Source organism: Maniola jurtina, chromosome 1, assembly GCF_905333055.1.
Source record: "Maniola jurtina chromosome 1, ilManJurt1.1, whole genome shotgun sequence".
NCBI classification, from domain to species: Eukaryota; Metazoa; Arthropoda; class Insecta; order Lepidoptera; family Nymphalidae; genus Maniola; species Maniola jurtina.
Genome location: NC_060029.1, coordinates 9,667,965 through 9,684,031, shown reverse-complemented (window position 1 = coordinate 9,684,031; position 16,067 = coordinate 9,667,965). Strand labels below are relative to the sequence as shown.

Sequence of the window (16,067 nt, the reverse complement as noted above, 5' to 3'; positions counted from 1 at the left end):
TGACATTTCAACATAATATTATTCCCTAAACTTTTGAAGATTTTATTTGCTGGCAGCCTTTGTGCTACTTATAGGTATGTCATTTGATAGGTAGTGCCAAAAGATCTTGGCGAACTGTACGTTTGCACCATAAGAGATTTCGTCCAAGGTTTGATGGTTTGTAACTAGGTATTTGTACGTTTATTTCTGAAACTCCCTAGAGTTCGTGGCTTGTCTGTGGAAACTCCGAACTCGTAATGGTAGGTACCTATCCCATAAGTTATTGGTTGGTCTGCGCTCGAAACATTCTTGATTCAGATTCCTCAGATAAAGAATCAAGGTGGACCAGAAAGTAGACTCGACATCAAAATAGTAATACCTTGGAAGAGCAAGCTGTATGGAAAAGCTCTAAAGAGTGATAAAGACAAAAATGCATTTTTTAAACTTTGTCATAGTTAGTTTACCTTTTTTTGTTGGGCACAGTTGTCATCTGTGCCCATTTACACCGATACCTAGGTAGTTACTATTTACAAATAAACTGACAATAATCTCTAAAAGTAAAATAATTTTGTCAAAGTATAACGAGTCTCAGGCATCTGCTTTTTGTCGTGTATGGAGGGGTTTGATGGCGCAAACGTTGTTCTGTAATAAGCAACTCTTCTCTGCACTAGTGTAATAATGTGTAAAATATCCCACTCTTTATGATGCTCTTCTATAACATCACAGAGTTCTTGAACTAAGAACGAACCTTCTTTATCTCGGTAGGACACGAAATCTGTAAATGAAAAATGCACGTGAATTATAATAGCTGAATACATATTTGTAAGATACCTACCTACCTACTACTATTACATACTTAATTATATATAGGTACGCTTAAGCTTTTATCACCTTTTATACCTACAGTAGGTACAACAATAATTACCTACCTATCAAGTTTTTTTACAATCTGCCTCAAAAGCCCTTAAAATAAGCGCAAAAAATGGAGATTTTTCAAGGCGGGCATGCTCTAGTAACAAATAATAGATAAATAGGCGTAATACGTTTCTATGCTTCCGAGAAGCGCAGCAGTCCTGACTCTTGTAGTTTGACCAATTTTCCAACAAAGACAAAAATAGGTAAACGAAAAACTATGCTTACTCTCCACACTTGAGTATAGAACAAGAAAATCTGCGTGAGTGGGAATGTTTATTGACACTTCATGTCCATCGATTGCCATCCTTCGCCCACTGTCTATTTGATCACCTCTACAAGCCTGTTGCAAAAATAGTTAGATATTTTATTTTTTACTGTTCTTTTTTTACTGACAGAATTTTATATTATTATCAATAAAAACCTCAATCAAAATCCGGTCAAAACTACCTTCGAATAAAAAAACTACTACAAAAGAAATCACTTTTGTTAATGAACCACAAAACTAACTTTGTTTGTAACTAGATGTTTCTTAGTAAAAAAATACTATGACAGAGCGTACTTTTAGTTTTTCTTTAAAATAAGTACTTAAATATGTAAACTTCTATTGACCCATATTGACCATAATTATTTCCGATTTTCGACCTTACTTACTTACTGAAAACTAGTGTTGACTGTTCTTTGCAGTTAATACTAGTTTTGACCGGATAAGAGTTGTAACTGTAATGTAAAATCAAATCATTTATTTGCCGTAATAATAATGTAATAACAATAACCTGAACAAAAAATATTTTCGGTTTTCCAACGAGACTTGCATGGCCATTTTCAAGCACAGTTGTCACATCTCTGAACTGATAAGGGCGATCGGCCGCAAAGAGGTCTCCGCCTTTCAGACCATGTGTTAAAAATACAAAGCATAGACATGATGTTACTTTATGGTCTTGCTTACTAACTAAAATCATAAAAATCATTTCCATTAAATACCGCCTTACCTACAAAATAAATAAATAGCAAAGCTCATCTAAGTGACTGCAGAAACTTTAGGTTTAATTTAGGTACTAAAGTTGTACATCTGTGAATTTAGGGCGTAAGTGTTAAATACTTTTGATAGACAAGTGTAAATTAGAATTTTATTACACCCCCGACAAGTGAAGGTTACAGTAACTAGAAAAGAGCTGATAACTTTCAAGCGGCTGAACCGATTTTCTTGGATTATAGCTAAGGCCTAAGAACACTCTCGGTCAAGCCACCTTTCAAACAAAAAAAAACTAAATAAAAATCGGTTAATTAGTTTAGGAGCTACGATGCCACCGACAGATACACAGATACACACGTCAAACTTATAACACCCCTCTTTTTGGGTCGGGGGTTAAAAAGTAAAAGTAGGTAATAATTACAGAATTACCCGCGGTTCATAAAATATGGCCCGTTCTCGACCTTTTTTACCCGACTACCCGAAAGGAAGGGTTATATAAAAATGTCGAAAACGAGCGGTTTACTAACGAACTTGAGGAATGAAGATTGAGAAAGAAGTAGGTAGGAGCAACTTGCAAGCATGCAAGTTTGTGTCGCAGGTGACGAGAGGGGATATTTTCACGGACACTTTTCGACGTCCGTAAGCCCATCTTGTATTATTCATTAGTTCTCCAGAAATAATTCCTCTTATGTAGGGATTGGTGGGTACCCAATACAAAACAACTCACTTTCTATGATTTTGTCCATAATCTCGCCGTAATCCATGTTATCATGACAGGTAACTTGGTAATCCATATCTTTGAATGTCTTTTTTAATCTTGTTACATCTTCATTTGTGCCGATTCGTGATGGTGGTTTTTTGTAACTAAAACAACAAAATTTTAATAATCTGTCAATTAAAAAAAAAAGACTTGGTTGAGAGCATGTGGATGCAATCGCAGGCATTAATTAGTTTAAAATATTAGATTTATCATTATCATTATGATCTACCCATTGCCGGCTCACTACTGAGCACGGGTCTCCTCTCAGCGTGAGAGAAGAGTTTGGCTATTGTCCACGACGCTGGCAAAGTGTAATTTTGCAGACTCCACACAACTTTGAGAATATTATGGAGAACTCTCAGGTAACTAGGTATGCAGGTTTCCTCACGATGTTATTCCTTCACAGTGTGAATGAGTGATATTTATCGATATTTCTTTAGAGGTAATATTTAATTGCTTAAAACACTCATAACTTCTGAAAGCTAGAGGTGCATGCCCGGGATCTAACCCCGAATTCCCTAACCATCAACTAGGATATCAGGCTTTACCACTAGGCTATCACCGCTTTTTTAATTTCTTAAAAAACTAAATAACTAACTAGTTACCTATTACAAATTTAATTTTAAAACTTACTGAAAATATTTGGTATTTTTATAACAGTAATGATTAAATATCGTCAAATACTTTTCACCAGACATATCATAGTACGAAATTTCTTTGATAACACTAGGTACCGATGAATCAGCTGAGGCACTCCTATAAGAAAGAAAAAACATAAGTAGGTACGTACCTATACATCCAAGGTATGTACCTAGTTATTACATTTGAATAAATGTGTTGATGGATAAATCAATTTAAATCATAAATACTCATGTTGATGACGAGTATTTGTAAAACTTAGATAAGTACCTAGTTTTTAGGGTTTCCGTACCTAAATATCCAGACACTTTCCTACAAAATAAAGTAACTTAACAATTTTTCTTGTAATTCATTTTTTCCAACCACAAACCACAAATTCGCGGTTTTCGGATTTTTTCCTTTACTTATGCTAGACCTAACTACCTAGGTACCTGCTTTTCATGATTCTAGGTCAACGGGAAGTACCCCATAGATTTTCTTGACAGACACGACAGACGGACAGACAGACAGACAACAAAGTGATCCTATAAGGATTCCGTTTTTTTTTTGAGGTACGGAATCCTAAAAAGCAAAGAGAAAATAAAGGTAAGCAGGTGTTTAAAAAACCTGAAAACAAAAAATCTGACACTTCCATGCATAAAAAGTTGAAATTATTCTACCTACCCAGATGTAGCTGGAGTTCTGTTGTAGATACCAGCATCAGATAAAGTCTCACTCATTCTTAACAGTTCAGCAGTTAGAAAATGTGAAAACCTCAATAATACTACCTACTGAAAAGGTTCTATTGATACTGTTTCATTAAAGTGAATTGTTTACAATACTTCTAAGTGAACCTAGTTAGATACTTATCTACTATGAGCTTGAGCTATCTCATGAATCGTGAATTGATAAGAACCGTATCAAATAGATAAATTCGATACATAGTACTGTACTGCAAGGTAACCTACTTTGATCAAAGATGACTATAAAAAGTAGTTTAAAAAAAATATATGCGAATTTTTTTGTCCTTATGAAAAAACCCACTATATCCAAGTCAGACTCGCGCACCGAGGGTTCCGTACTCGAATATTTTTTCTAGTTCAACGGGATGTACCCTATTGGTTTTTTTGGAAGACACGATTGACAGACGGACAGGCAGTGTTCTGAATCGCCACTCGATTCGGTAAGTTATCGAACGATAAGCTAAAGGTGTTTTCAATTGAAAATACATCTGTTCTGAATCGCCCTGCAGGGATGTAACTAGGTAGGTACAAAAAAATTCTAAAAAATAATTCTCGAAATAGTACCTAAATACTTCCTAATTCCATGCTTTATCCTGGTATGTATCTATGATTTTAGATATGTCTTCTCTTATTAATTCTCTGTCTATTATGTCTTATTTCACCACGTTTGCAGCCGGGCGATTCAGAAAAATTGAAAATTGAAATAAACATCTTATCGAACGATAACTGACCGAATCGAGTGTTCTGAATCGCCCGGCTGATCTGGCAACAATCTGGCACTATTATAGGCAAATAATGGGTCCATAGGTCCAATGCCAACTATTTACCTACCTACAAATTTATTGTTTGACTATTATATTCTGAGCCAACGCCGACAACTATCTCTAGTGAGGGGCATGAGACGGGCCTACCCGCGAAATTCAAATTTAATTTGGTTTTTCGCAATTTGTAAACTAATACGACAACGTAGGCTTATGGTATTTTAATTGCGACACTGGGAGTATCATTCTCACAGGTTTATATAAAAATCTTTACTTGAAAAGGTCTAATTTAAGATATTAGCTCTAGTATCGACTAATTTGTGAGAATAGTCGATACTAGAGCTAATAATAAATGGTTTTTTTTTTCTTTAAATCTGGCTTTACTCTGATTAGCTAATGTCAAGTTTGTAATTATTTTCAAGTTATTGAATCTATACAAGTATGGACTCCGTCTGCGCCGGCGCCCACCTACACACGCGCGGCGCCCCTTCAGAGCGCTTCCCAGTCAGTTCCACTCCACCAAACTACTCCAAACAAGCACAGCACACGCGCCAGCAAACGCCATCACAGACGAAGTCCTAAATGGTTTTTAATATGACATTACCGTGTCACACGTCACCGTATTAAAAAAAATTATTTCATAACATACTGCGTAAAACAAATCTCAGTCACCTTAGCATATTTTGTAATGGCAACATTGCTCTTGCTTGGAATCCCCTGAAATCAAAACGTCTGTTGCCGCCTTCGATCATAGATTTATTACTTAGTCTGTGGTTGCCGCCATGTAAACCACCACCGAAACCAAACTTCAAAATTGGACTTCGTCTGTGTTAGCGTTTGGAGTGTTTTTTTTTTTTTTGTTAAAAGTGGCCGGTTTTTGTGTTTCACTGGTGTTTTTGATGCTGTAAACCATACTGGAACTGACTGGGAAGCGCTCTATTAAGGGGCACCACGCGTATGTCAGCGAGCGCCGGTACAGACGAAGTCCATACTTATATAGTTTTCCATGAGTTTTCCTAACTTGTAAATAACTACAGGACTTCGTCTGTGTTGGTGTTAGCTGGCGGGCGTGCTCTGCCTTTTTGGAGTGTTTTTTTGTTAAAACTGACTCGAAAGAAATGGGGTGCCGTGCGTATGTCGGCGAGCGCCGACACAGACGGCTTGTGACGGTCCATACCAGAGACGTGCTACCTTAACATGATTGTGCACTTCAGCTTTAATTCCCTGCAAAAATAAATTCTGTTGCATTGGCATAAAGTTCAATTTCTAATACAATTATGCTAAGCGGAAAAACGAGCCGAGCGAGAGGTCTATAAATTGGAGTGTGTCACTGTCTAATGGATTGCAAGCATAAAAAAAATATTTTCTATGGTACGAATTATGATGTAGCTCACAAAGTTCTTATTCATTGTTTATTTAATTTCAAACAACAAGATTACTTTCTTTTGTTTTTGCAGTAATTTTCATACTGTTATCTTTATTTTATAATGTCATTAAAATATCATTTAGTTTAAAAAGTATTATAAATATTTTTTTAAATTAATAGGATGACAACACTGGGTGTCAAGCAAAACAATATGGCGAACATTTTGTACTATACCTACTATACAGAAGTAGTAAGGTAACCATAATTTGATTGTTTAATGGAAGTGTTTTTTTCTGTTTATCGATAGATTTCTCAAAAATGAAGACTTAAGGCAAAAATGGATCGCTGTCGTTCCAGGAAATATCACCAAATATTCGGCAGTTTGCGGAATGAATTTTAAAGCGGAAGATTTTGCTACGGCTTCGTGTGCACTGAATTTTTTTTAAAAAGAAACGCTGTACCATCAATTTTCCCAAAAGTATGCCTTGCTTACGAACTTCCTAAAACTGTTTAGGACCTAAACACATGCACCAGATTATACAAAATAATTTTACTTACCTATATTATAGGTACCCATACTTAACATGACTGGTACTTTTTCGCAGAACAAAAAAAAATTGAATTTCTCTACTTTTATAACTACAGCGCGGCAGACTATGGCCTAAACCTTTATCATTCTGAGAAGAGACCCGTTTTCAGTAGTGAGCGGCGATGGGTTATCATGATGATTCATCCTCTCCTATTCTCATATAATCCGTCAAATGTCTTACATTATCAAATCGTGTTGTCACCCTAATAGAAAGGGACACACTCCAATTTAGCGCTATCTCAATAGGCTCGTTTTTGGTGTCTCAGTGCACAATCTTGTTTAGGTAGCATGTCTCTGGTCCATACTTGTATAGTTTAGCTAACTTGTCAAATAACTACAAACTTGACATTGGCTAATCTTTGTAAAGCCAGACGAGAGAAAAAAAAAAAACTTAAAAATCAAAAATATTATCAATTTATCAATAATATCATTTAATCTGTAATCATTAATATTACGAACTGCGATGAACTCTGAATGATTAAAAACTTTTCAAGAATAATTAATAATCTTTCACAGCTGCCTGAGTTTATTAAATACATAGAAACATGGATTTGGGTAACGAAAATATTGACTTCATTAAATTAATTAATATCAAGGGAAATGTTGATAATATTACGCCCCATAAAATAGCGGTGGTTGCTTTTATTAGAGAGTATGGATTGTTGAAAATAGAAGGTAAGGAACTTTAAAATTATACAAAAAATCAAAAGCTTATTTGCAAAAACCCGCTTATAATCTTTAAAATAATTATTTTTGTAGATAGTTGAAACTTGAAATTGGTGTAAACTACTCAAAACAAAATATATATTGCATTTCTTAGCAAAGTATAGGTACGTTCCTACTCACATTAATTAATTGTTTCTAATAAGCGCTTCTATAATTTTAGCGAAAGATATGATTGATTGCACCATGGCACCTAAATACAGGAAAGATTTTTGTATTTTAGCTTTGAAGTTAATACAGGTATAGTTAAATCTTTAAATTGTTTTTCACATTTTAAAATATATGGATTACTGATTTACCTGTTTCAATCTAGGTAAACTGATTTTCTATAACTGACAATGTATTTTGCAAATTTTTACAAATTACTTGGGCTAATTAACTTGGTTGGAACAATATAATCAGTATGGTACCTAAAGCCTAGTTCGGATTACATTAGTATTTTAGTCGAGTAGCAAGTAATTTAGTACCTAACTAAATGTGTCTGAACACCAAAAATTTAGTTAGTAGATTATTTAATCTATTTATTGGGGTGGCTAGCGCCTCCACCTCGCGCCGCTGTTCACTGCTTCACTGGCTAAATAAGTCTGAACCTTTCATTTTAGTTGAATAGCCAATTCTCCACGTAAAATGGTGTTTCGCTACAGCGAGGAAAACACTTTAAAAAAACTAAATTTCTCAAACAAAGTGTGAATGATTATAGTACTAGAGAGTATTAGCTACTAAATTACTCACTACTAGATTAAAACACTAAAGTATTCCAAACTAGCCTTAAATGATAAAATGAATTGGAGAAAATTGACCAGTATATTGTTTCATTACAATCAATTCTTGAAAATATCTACTCTGGAAAAAATTTGCAATGTTGAATATTCAATATTTTGTAGTATCTACTTCTACTGTGTGTAATTTGTACCCATGCAAGGATGGAAGATGTCTCCTATATATATGACAGGTGCTATCTTCAGCAACTTTGTAAGCTTTACAACAATTATTGTTATTAGTCAGTAAACTTATTATTTTACAGTGTCCTGATATGGAATTCAAAGAATTAGAAGCACTGCTCACGGATGGACGTTATAATTTATTAAGTGTGCATCTGCAGAATTTTTGTGTCCGCCTGCAAAACATTTATGTCAATGGAGTGAATGCTCTTACTGATTGTGTTAATTCCACCATTGACAAGTTGATGATAGAACAAAGTGAGACAAATCCTTGTGTCATAACCAGGTGCAGTGTTTTAGGTAATACATAATAATAATAGTAAATAAATAAACTTTATTTCAGATGTTTCCATCCATAGTATACTTTGATGTTATGTTTTCATTAAGATTTTTATTTTTAATAACATGTATTACATTTTATTACATTTTCAATATTTTTGTAGTTACCTAGATGATGCTTGTGACTGTCTGTTTAAATTTCGGATTTTTGAAATCCTGTAGGGAATTCTTTGATTTTCTGGGATAAAAAATAAATTCTTAATTTGTTTCGCAATTTAAATTCTGAACTAAACAGATGATGCTCGCGACTTCTTCAGTGTGAGATCTCTTTGAATTCTGGGATAAAAAGTAACCTATGTCCTTCCCTAGGATGAAAGCTATCGCTGTTCCAAATTTCATCAAAGTTGGTAAACAGATAGGCCATGTAAAGCTAGCAGAAACACTCACATTTATAATGTGAATTAATTATTTCGTTTATTTTATAATATTGATAGTATGAATTATTTGTTCATATCAGCCAATGGCTTGAAATAAAATGAAATCTTAAGTGTATACAGTTGTATTGGGATACTTACATTTCATTATATCAATTAATATTATTGACTTAATTGGTCCTCTTGCCCAAACTGTTTATAGTAGAAGTGTCAGCTAATCAGGAGCATTAGAATAGTCACATTTTTTTATCAGATGAGTTTATGCAGTGTAATAAGATCCTGCATTCATAGTTTTTCTCTAAATAATATTTATTTGCTTAAATTCTTCCAGGTTTTTATTTACGAAGAATAATGTTGTATTTGGATAAACTAACTTTTGTTCAAGTTGCCTCACTATACAAAGCTTTTTGCATATACTACCAAAAAGGAAGACCCGGATTGATGATGAGATCCTTAAGCAAAGAGGTAAATATAGCTCTAACTATTAGTAGACTTCCTAGGACCTAGACTATTTTATAATAATTTATTTAAATATCTTGTTTTTAATTTATTTACATTAAAGAAGAAAATTAAGCTCTAGTTATTTAGTAGCATATGGGACTTCGTCTGCGATGGCGTTTGCTGGCGCGCGTGCTGTGCTTGTTTGGAGTGTTTTTTTTTTTGTTAAGAGTGGCTGGTTTTTGTGTTAGTTAGTGTTATTTGGTGGTGGAACTGACTGGGAAGCGCGCTAAAGGGGCGCCGCGCGTATGTCGGCGGGCGCCGGCGCAGACGGAGTCCATACTTGTATAAATTCAATAACTTGAAAATATCACAAACTTGACATTGGCTAATCAGAGTAAAGCCAGATTTAAAGAAAAAAAAAAAAAAAAGTAGCATATTATGTATCTTATTGACTTTGATTTAGTGAATGGCTCGGAAACATTTCTAAGTTATTTCATAATACCATCTATTAAACTTTTTCTTTATGAGACTAGGAGTCTAACTAGAAAAACTACTTACTCTAACTTAACTAGAAATAATACTTAGCACAAAATTCATACTGTGCACACTCTAGTTCTTTACTATATTGAGTTGCAAGATATTAACTTTAATTCTATATACAAGCTGTTTTATTTACAGAAATTGAACAATGTAGAGGCACAAGCAGGTGGATCATCCACATCTCCTGTATTACCTGAGGAATCTAAGCAGCAAGAGCTATTCATAAAAATTAATATCTTTGATAGAGATAAGTATGTAGCACTTGGCATTGTTGATAACATAACCTATCCATTATTAAAAACAATCTCGAATGCAGAAGCAAAGGAAAAGCTAGCAGACAGACAGGCACATACACTTTCGCATATAATTTTAGTATGGATTTTGATAGACACTGGGTCAATTTTTACCATTCTCCTTTTAGCAGTTTCGAAGAATGTCAGTGGTCCAGGAAGCAAGCAGAATTGTTCACAGCTCAGCAAGCTAATTTATTGCAAATCAATGAAAAGAAGGCAATGCCAGCTAAACAGCTGCAAAAAACGATTATGCAAATTATAAATGATATACCCGAATATCCAGATATTGTGAGTATTTAGAATGATTTTGAAACCTCAAAGCAATCGTCTTTTTATAGCTCATTTTACATATGCAACGTGAAATTTTAATGGTTGGCCCGCATCAAAACGAAATTGTCTTGGTGTTGGAAAAGATAAATGTTAAAATCAATAATGGCAGATTACTATTATTGTGAACTAGATGATGCCCGCAGCTTCACCCGCGGGGATCGGTCAGATCCCCTGCAGCATCAGGATTGAGGAGTTAGAATCCAAACATTTTATGGAACAATGTCGCAAAGTTCCTCTATCGATTAAAAAAAAAATTACGCAAATCGGTTCAGATATCAGAATATCTCCGAGATTTCTGAACATAGGTAGAAAAACACAACTCCTCCATTTTTAAAGTCGGTTAAAAAAGTAGCCTATGGTACTCCTTGATTAATCTTCTACTTGTCTATGAAAGCCCCGTCAAAATAGGTTTGTCCATTCCGAAGATTAGCCCGTTCAAACAGACAGTCATTCAATTTTATTTATTAGAGTGTAGATAACAAAACTCGAAAGCGACCTCTAATACCTCGCGATAACTTCGCGCCGGCGTGCAGAGTTGTTTATGCCGCATTATTAAGCGCGAGAGTTTATTTGCTCTAAACTTTTCACTTTGTAGGCAGCGCTTCCTTTGCATGCCCACCATCATGCGAAGGAAGCTCGCATTCTTTGGATATTCACAGAGAGGAGGACAATTCTCATTCCTAAGATTAGTGTTGGAAATGAGAATTGCAGGCAAAAGAGCTCAAGGTCGTCAAACTCGCAAATTGTTGGATGATATAAGGGGGTGGACAGGGCTTAGTTACCTGAAGTTGAAAGAGGCGGCTTGAAATAGAGAAGCTTTTCGGATGATGATCGCCAAACTTCGTTTCGAAGAAGGAACGCGATGATGATGAAGCAGCGCTTGCGATTCGAGCAGTACCTACGTTATTTCAATAAAATTGATATTTTTCACTACAAAATTTCTTTCAGCACTTCCTTAGTTTTTTGAATTGCATAAGGATGAAAGAGTTCAGTGGCGCCCAGGATTCTCTCTACAATTGTTTCGACCGGGCTGTCTTTAACATGTGTGGCAATGGAAGTGCATCTAATGATAGAAATAAAAATTTTCGCTATGCTGCACTAAATCGAGCTGCGATGCATACTCATTTTGGTCATAAGTAAGTATAACATCTTAATATGTTTTTTGAATAAGGGTTTCCAATTGGGACACTTAATTTTTAAATTCTATCAAAAATGGACATGTATTTTACATAAACGATATATTTTTGAAATCCACACAATGATACTTATCCATTTTCACAAGTTTTTTCTTAGGTATATACTATATATATTTTTGACTGTCATATCCACCATACAGCTGCTCGATTGCAGGAAAACTGCATCAATCATTATTACAATCGCAATCGTTGTGATTGGCTGAATTTATGGTATTCTTGTTGCAACAAATACATTGTAGCCAATAGTAAGCGAGCATCCACCAATCAGAGATAATTGCAGTCGTGACATTGTAGCTGTCATTCTACCGCAACCGAGCCGCTGGATTTGTCATTATGTCATCTAACTTATCGAGATAAAGCTAACTCTTATTCATCAAAATTGAAGGGGTGGTTTGCTAATTTTAAGGGAAGCAATGAGCCGCAAAAGTTTACCCCCATAGATAGCAGATTTATTTTTAATACTAACCTTTCATTGGATACCAAACTCGGATCTATTTATCCCCCTTTTTTTCTGTCATATCCGTCATGATTGGTCATAACGTCATAAAGCGTCAAGTTACATCATAAAGGTACCAAGGAATGATCAAGGCTGTAAGGGAATTAGTAGGTAGAAAATTGGAAGTTAGAACAGTGGATGTCGGCAGATCGGTGGCGATGGAGGGCGTGCGGGAGGCGCTCGCCACGGCGCAAGAAGCGGCGGACAGCGCGTGCCTGGCGCACGCGGCGGCGTGGGGCGCGCTGGCGGGAGGACGCGCGCGCCGCGCCGCGCTGCTGGCCCGCGTGCCGCGCCCGCCTCGCGCCGCCGCCTCCGCCGTGCAGCTCATGGCACAGCACGCGGCCGTCAACGCCGCGCGTCCCGCTGAAGTCTTCCAGGTATCGCTTAGCCGCGTAGTCTAGTCCTGTAAGCTATACGACTGACATGGTGGCGTTTTTGTACAAGAACTTAGATATAATTGAAACATTATTTTTGTAGATTATTACCAAAGGAGATTCAATTAATTACCTTCACTCTATGACTGATTTGACAATGGCGGGCTTGGCGAACACGGCCGCGCTATGGGGTCTCTACGGAAAAACTGAAATGGCATCTGTTAACTGTCAACTCCTGCTAAATTTAAATACCAGTAAGTGCATAGTTTTTTGGTGCGTATCCCATACAAATATAATTACAAAATTATACCCGATCGCAAATGATGTAACACTATACCTGCTAAGGTATATGAGCTTATCTCCACATAACTTTTCGAACACAACATTTTATGAAGGATATAAAGTTGCACGGCGCACGATGCAACTTAGTAACTTATAACGATCTAACTTACAACGAATTCACTAGATTTCGCTTAGGTTTTATGTGCCAGGAGCGGTTTTCGTATTAGAAAATACGTCGACTGCTATCTTATATTCTGTTTTCAGCTGAAGTGTAGGGATCTCAGGAATATCCAATTGATATTTGTCTTATGGACTCGATCCCAACTACAATGCAACATTAGTATTTTTAGGGTTCCGTACCTCAAAAGGAAACCTTATATAGGATCACTTTCTTGTCTAAGTACGTATCTGTCGGCAGTCTGTCCGTCGTGTCTGTCAAAAAAACCTTTAGGGTCCCCGTTGACCTAGAATCATGAAATTTGGCATATAGCACAAGTAAAGGAAAAATCTGAAACCTTGAATTTGAGGTTACGTCACAAAAAAAAATTGTGGTGCGTTCGTCATTAACTTCTACATAAAAGTGCTAGTATCTTTTGCGATGGTACGGAACGTTTCGTTTGCGAATCCGACTCGCACTTAACCGGTTGTTTGGTTGTAGAATGCAACGTGGGTAACGGCAGCGTGTGGCAGTGGTCGGAGGGCGCAGGCGCGGCGGGGCCGGCGGGCGCGGCGGGTGCGGGAGCGCTGTGCGCGGCGGCGTGGCGCGGGCGCGCGGCGCTAGCGGGCGCGCTAGCCGCGCTGTTTGTGGCGCCGCAGGTACGCGCCGCCAGCGCCAAGCATCATGCCTCCAATGCGCTTAGAGCCGGTAAAGCACCAATATTTTTTTCCAAATCTACCGAATGTGTCCGTCTGTTATTAGTCTTTATAACGGTAAAATGACATGTCGGATCGCATAAGAAATATTCCGATTAGTGACCAACCGAGGGCCGACTTCTGGCCAAAACCGCAGCTGATTCGGCTAAACGGCTATTATCACAACGTTCAGCTGAAGATTTATCTCAAAAACCAACTAAACTTTCAGTTAACTCCTTATCATACTAACAAAAAATAAAAATACGCCAAGTGTAACTTCGGAACCACTCTAATTTTTGCCGCTTTGCGAGTCATATTTTTTGTTTTGCTTTTAATAAGATTGATGAATTTTTTCAGCTTTAATCATACATAAATCATTTTTATTATTCTTAGCTAAATGGGAGGAAGCGGATCAATACATACGTCAGTTGTCATCATACGATAGATGGGAAAGTCAACTTCTACGAGCCGAGATGTACTTTCTAAAAGGCGATGCAACAGACGCTCTTGAAACACTGCACGATATTTTGGACTATTGCAAGACTGAAGACGATAGCCTGCATTACATGCCGCTGCGACTGAAAGCCATGATAATGATGTCAGAAGTACAACACACTTTCAGCAGTATCCGTTCTACCAATATAATGCTGTTGAATGAAGCTTTATCCTTAGCGAGAAAGTATCACCTGCACTACCTCGCTGCTACGGCGGAAATGCACATAGCAAATGTGCAACTTCATATGGGCTGTACAAAAAATGCTTTGGCCTTAGTAAGGAAAGTGCTGCCTTTGATTATGGAGCACGGAAGCGCCTACGATTTAGCAAGAGGTAATTTCTTTAGTCCTTTTAAGTTTTTACTTCTATTTATTTATATTAAAAATGCGCCACCTATCTGTAATATATATAGTTATGTCCTATGCACCATTGGTTACCTGGAAAATATTGCTAAGTATAGGCGATAAGGCCGCCAAATTGTACGTGGCTATATTTTTGTTGCTTTTTGTTTTCTCTGTACTTACAAATTTTTGTGGTCAACTTTTGATCGCGGAAAATCAGAGTTCCCACAGAATGTTTAAATCATTATCTACTTGGTACAGAGATACCTTGCATCCTGGAGGACAGACTACTTTTTAACCTGGAAAATCAAAGAGTTCCCGGAATTTTTTAATACCAAAATCCACGCGGACGAATCGCGGGCATTTATTTATAAACCCAACTAGAGATGATCCACGATGACGTGCCTCACTCTTTTCCCAATAGGTAGAAATAAACCTTTGTTCGCACAAGGACAGATTCTCAAAAAGACAGAAATGGTACAGTTTCCCCAAAATTTTATACTGACAATCAAAACTGGCAGGCACGCACACTTTTCTACGCAATGTGCTGTATACGACGTAACTACAAGTCCACGCGTGCTCGTGAATTGCAAGAACAGATATTAACTATCAATCATTTAAAAGGTACACTCCTGTATACAAAATGCCGGATCGCAACCGCGCCGCCGGCCGGCGAAGCGCGCTCTCAAGTGCTGCAGTCGTGTTGTGAAGCTCTCGACACTGTGAAGGAAAACTTTTCCAAAGTAAAGGCTCAAGCGCGATTGTTGCATACATGGTATCTACAGGTTAGTACAATAATGTAACTATAGTTGAGCAATCACGAACGTGCGAACTGGGTCATAAATCATTTTTATCAGACCTCTTATCTCTCATTCGAAAGGTCCGGGGTTCGAACCCGGGGACGTTCCTCTCTCTAACTTTTAGGGAATATGTGCGCTTAAAACAATTAAACATCAGTAACTTAACGGTGAAGAAACCCTTATGTTCCATAATGTTCTCACTAGGTCTGCCAATCGGCACTTAGCCAGCGCGGTATAATATATAGTTTCTCGAATATTATATAGGTTAAAAATAGAACAAACCTTAAATTTAGTTGCATAATCGTGTTATGTCCTGTAATTTAATTTCGTTTTTTTTTTTCAGGCACAACTTTACAACGATATTGGCAATACCGTAGCTAGGAATCATTGTGCGTGGATGTATCGACAACTAGAGACCCAGAAACCAGTAGAACCATTAAATATGCTGCATATTATGTATTAAAAATATTAAATATTTCTTTAAGTAAAAGAATTTATTTTAATAACCCAACTTTTCATGTTCTAGAAATTCATATGCTCAAAATC

General features: G+C 36.7%; 2 protein-coding genes across 5 annotated transcripts; one reads left to right on the top strand and one right to left on the bottom strand.

Annotated features, from left to right (window-relative positions):
- Positions 1-410: 410 nt before the first annotated feature.
- On the bottom strand, positions 411-4,214 carry LOC123866400 (caspase-like). 2 transcript variants are annotated; one of them, XM_045907980.1, is made up of 6 exons: positions 3,930-4,214; positions 3,261-3,383; positions 2,595-2,731; positions 1,668-1,843; positions 1,120-1,234; positions 411-754 (listed from the first exon to the last, which is right to left on the bottom strand). In XM_045907980.1, exons 1-6 carry the CDS (start codon positions 3,983-3,985, stop codon positions 531-533), a joined length of 831 nt encoding a protein of 276 aa, XP_045763936.1. In that variant the 5' UTR covers positions 3,986-4,214; the 3' UTR covers positions 411-530. The 2 variants fall into 2 exon arrangements, with proteins under 2 accessions (XP_045763936.1, XP_045764012.1); XM_045908056.1 differs by having other exon boundaries at positions 3,261-3,385; positions 3,927-4,213.
- Positions 4,215-7,094: 2,880 nt separating this feature from the next.
- Positions 7,095-16,046, top strand: LOC123878017 (anaphase-promoting complex subunit 5). Of its 3 annotated transcripts, none has more exons than XM_045926124.1 (13): positions 7,095-7,379; positions 7,591-7,667; positions 8,452-8,668; positions 9,413-9,546; positions 10,201-10,313; positions 10,487-10,643; positions 11,634-11,821; positions 12,526-12,754; positions 12,855-13,005; positions 13,692-13,898; positions 14,279-14,713; positions 15,346-15,506; positions 15,865-16,046. In XM_045926124.1, exons 1-13 carry the CDS (start codon positions 7,250-7,252, stop codon positions 15,982-15,984), a joined length of 2,319 nt encoding a protein of 772 aa, XP_045782080.1. In that variant the 5' UTR covers positions 7,095-7,249; the 3' UTR covers positions 15,985-16,046. The 3 variants fall into 3 exon arrangements, with proteins under 3 accessions (XP_045782080.1, XP_045781358.1, XP_045782865.1); XM_045925402.1 differs by having other exon boundaries at positions 7,096-7,379; positions 10,484-10,643; XM_045926909.1 differs by lacking the exons at positions 7,095-7,379; positions 7,591-7,667; positions 8,452-8,668 and adding an exon at positions 9,105-9,196 and having other exon boundaries at positions 10,484-10,643.
- The last annotated feature ends 21 nt before the right edge of the window (positions 16,047-16,067 follow it).

Excerpts from the sequence above, each read along its gene's own strand:
- LOC123866400 (XM_045907980.1), bottom strand. The coding sequence starts at position 3,985 with ATGAGTGAGACTTTATCTGATGCTGGTATCTACAACAGAACTCCAGCT. Across the intron at positions 1,844-2,594 it reads TATGGACAAAATCATAGAAA|TTAGTAAGCAAGACCATAAA; the intron begins GTGAGTTGTTTT and ends TTATGATTTTAG. Across the intron at positions 1,235-1,667 it reads CGAAAATATTTTTTGTTCAG|GCTTGTAGAGGTGATCAAAT; the intron begins GTTATTGTTATT and ends TTTTTGCAACAG.
- LOC123878017 (XM_045925402.1), top strand. The coding sequence starts at position 7,250 with ATGGATTTGGGTAACGAAAATATTGACTTCATTAAATTAATTAATATC. Across the intron at positions 7,380-7,590 it reads TGGATTGTTGAAAATAGAAG|CGAAAGATATGATTGATTGC; the intron begins GTAAGGAACTTT and ends CTATAATTTTAG. Across the intron at positions 11,822-12,525 it reads CATACTCATTTTGGTCATAA|ATCGGTGGCGATGGAGGGCG; the intron begins GTAAGTATAACA and ends GGATGTCGGCAG.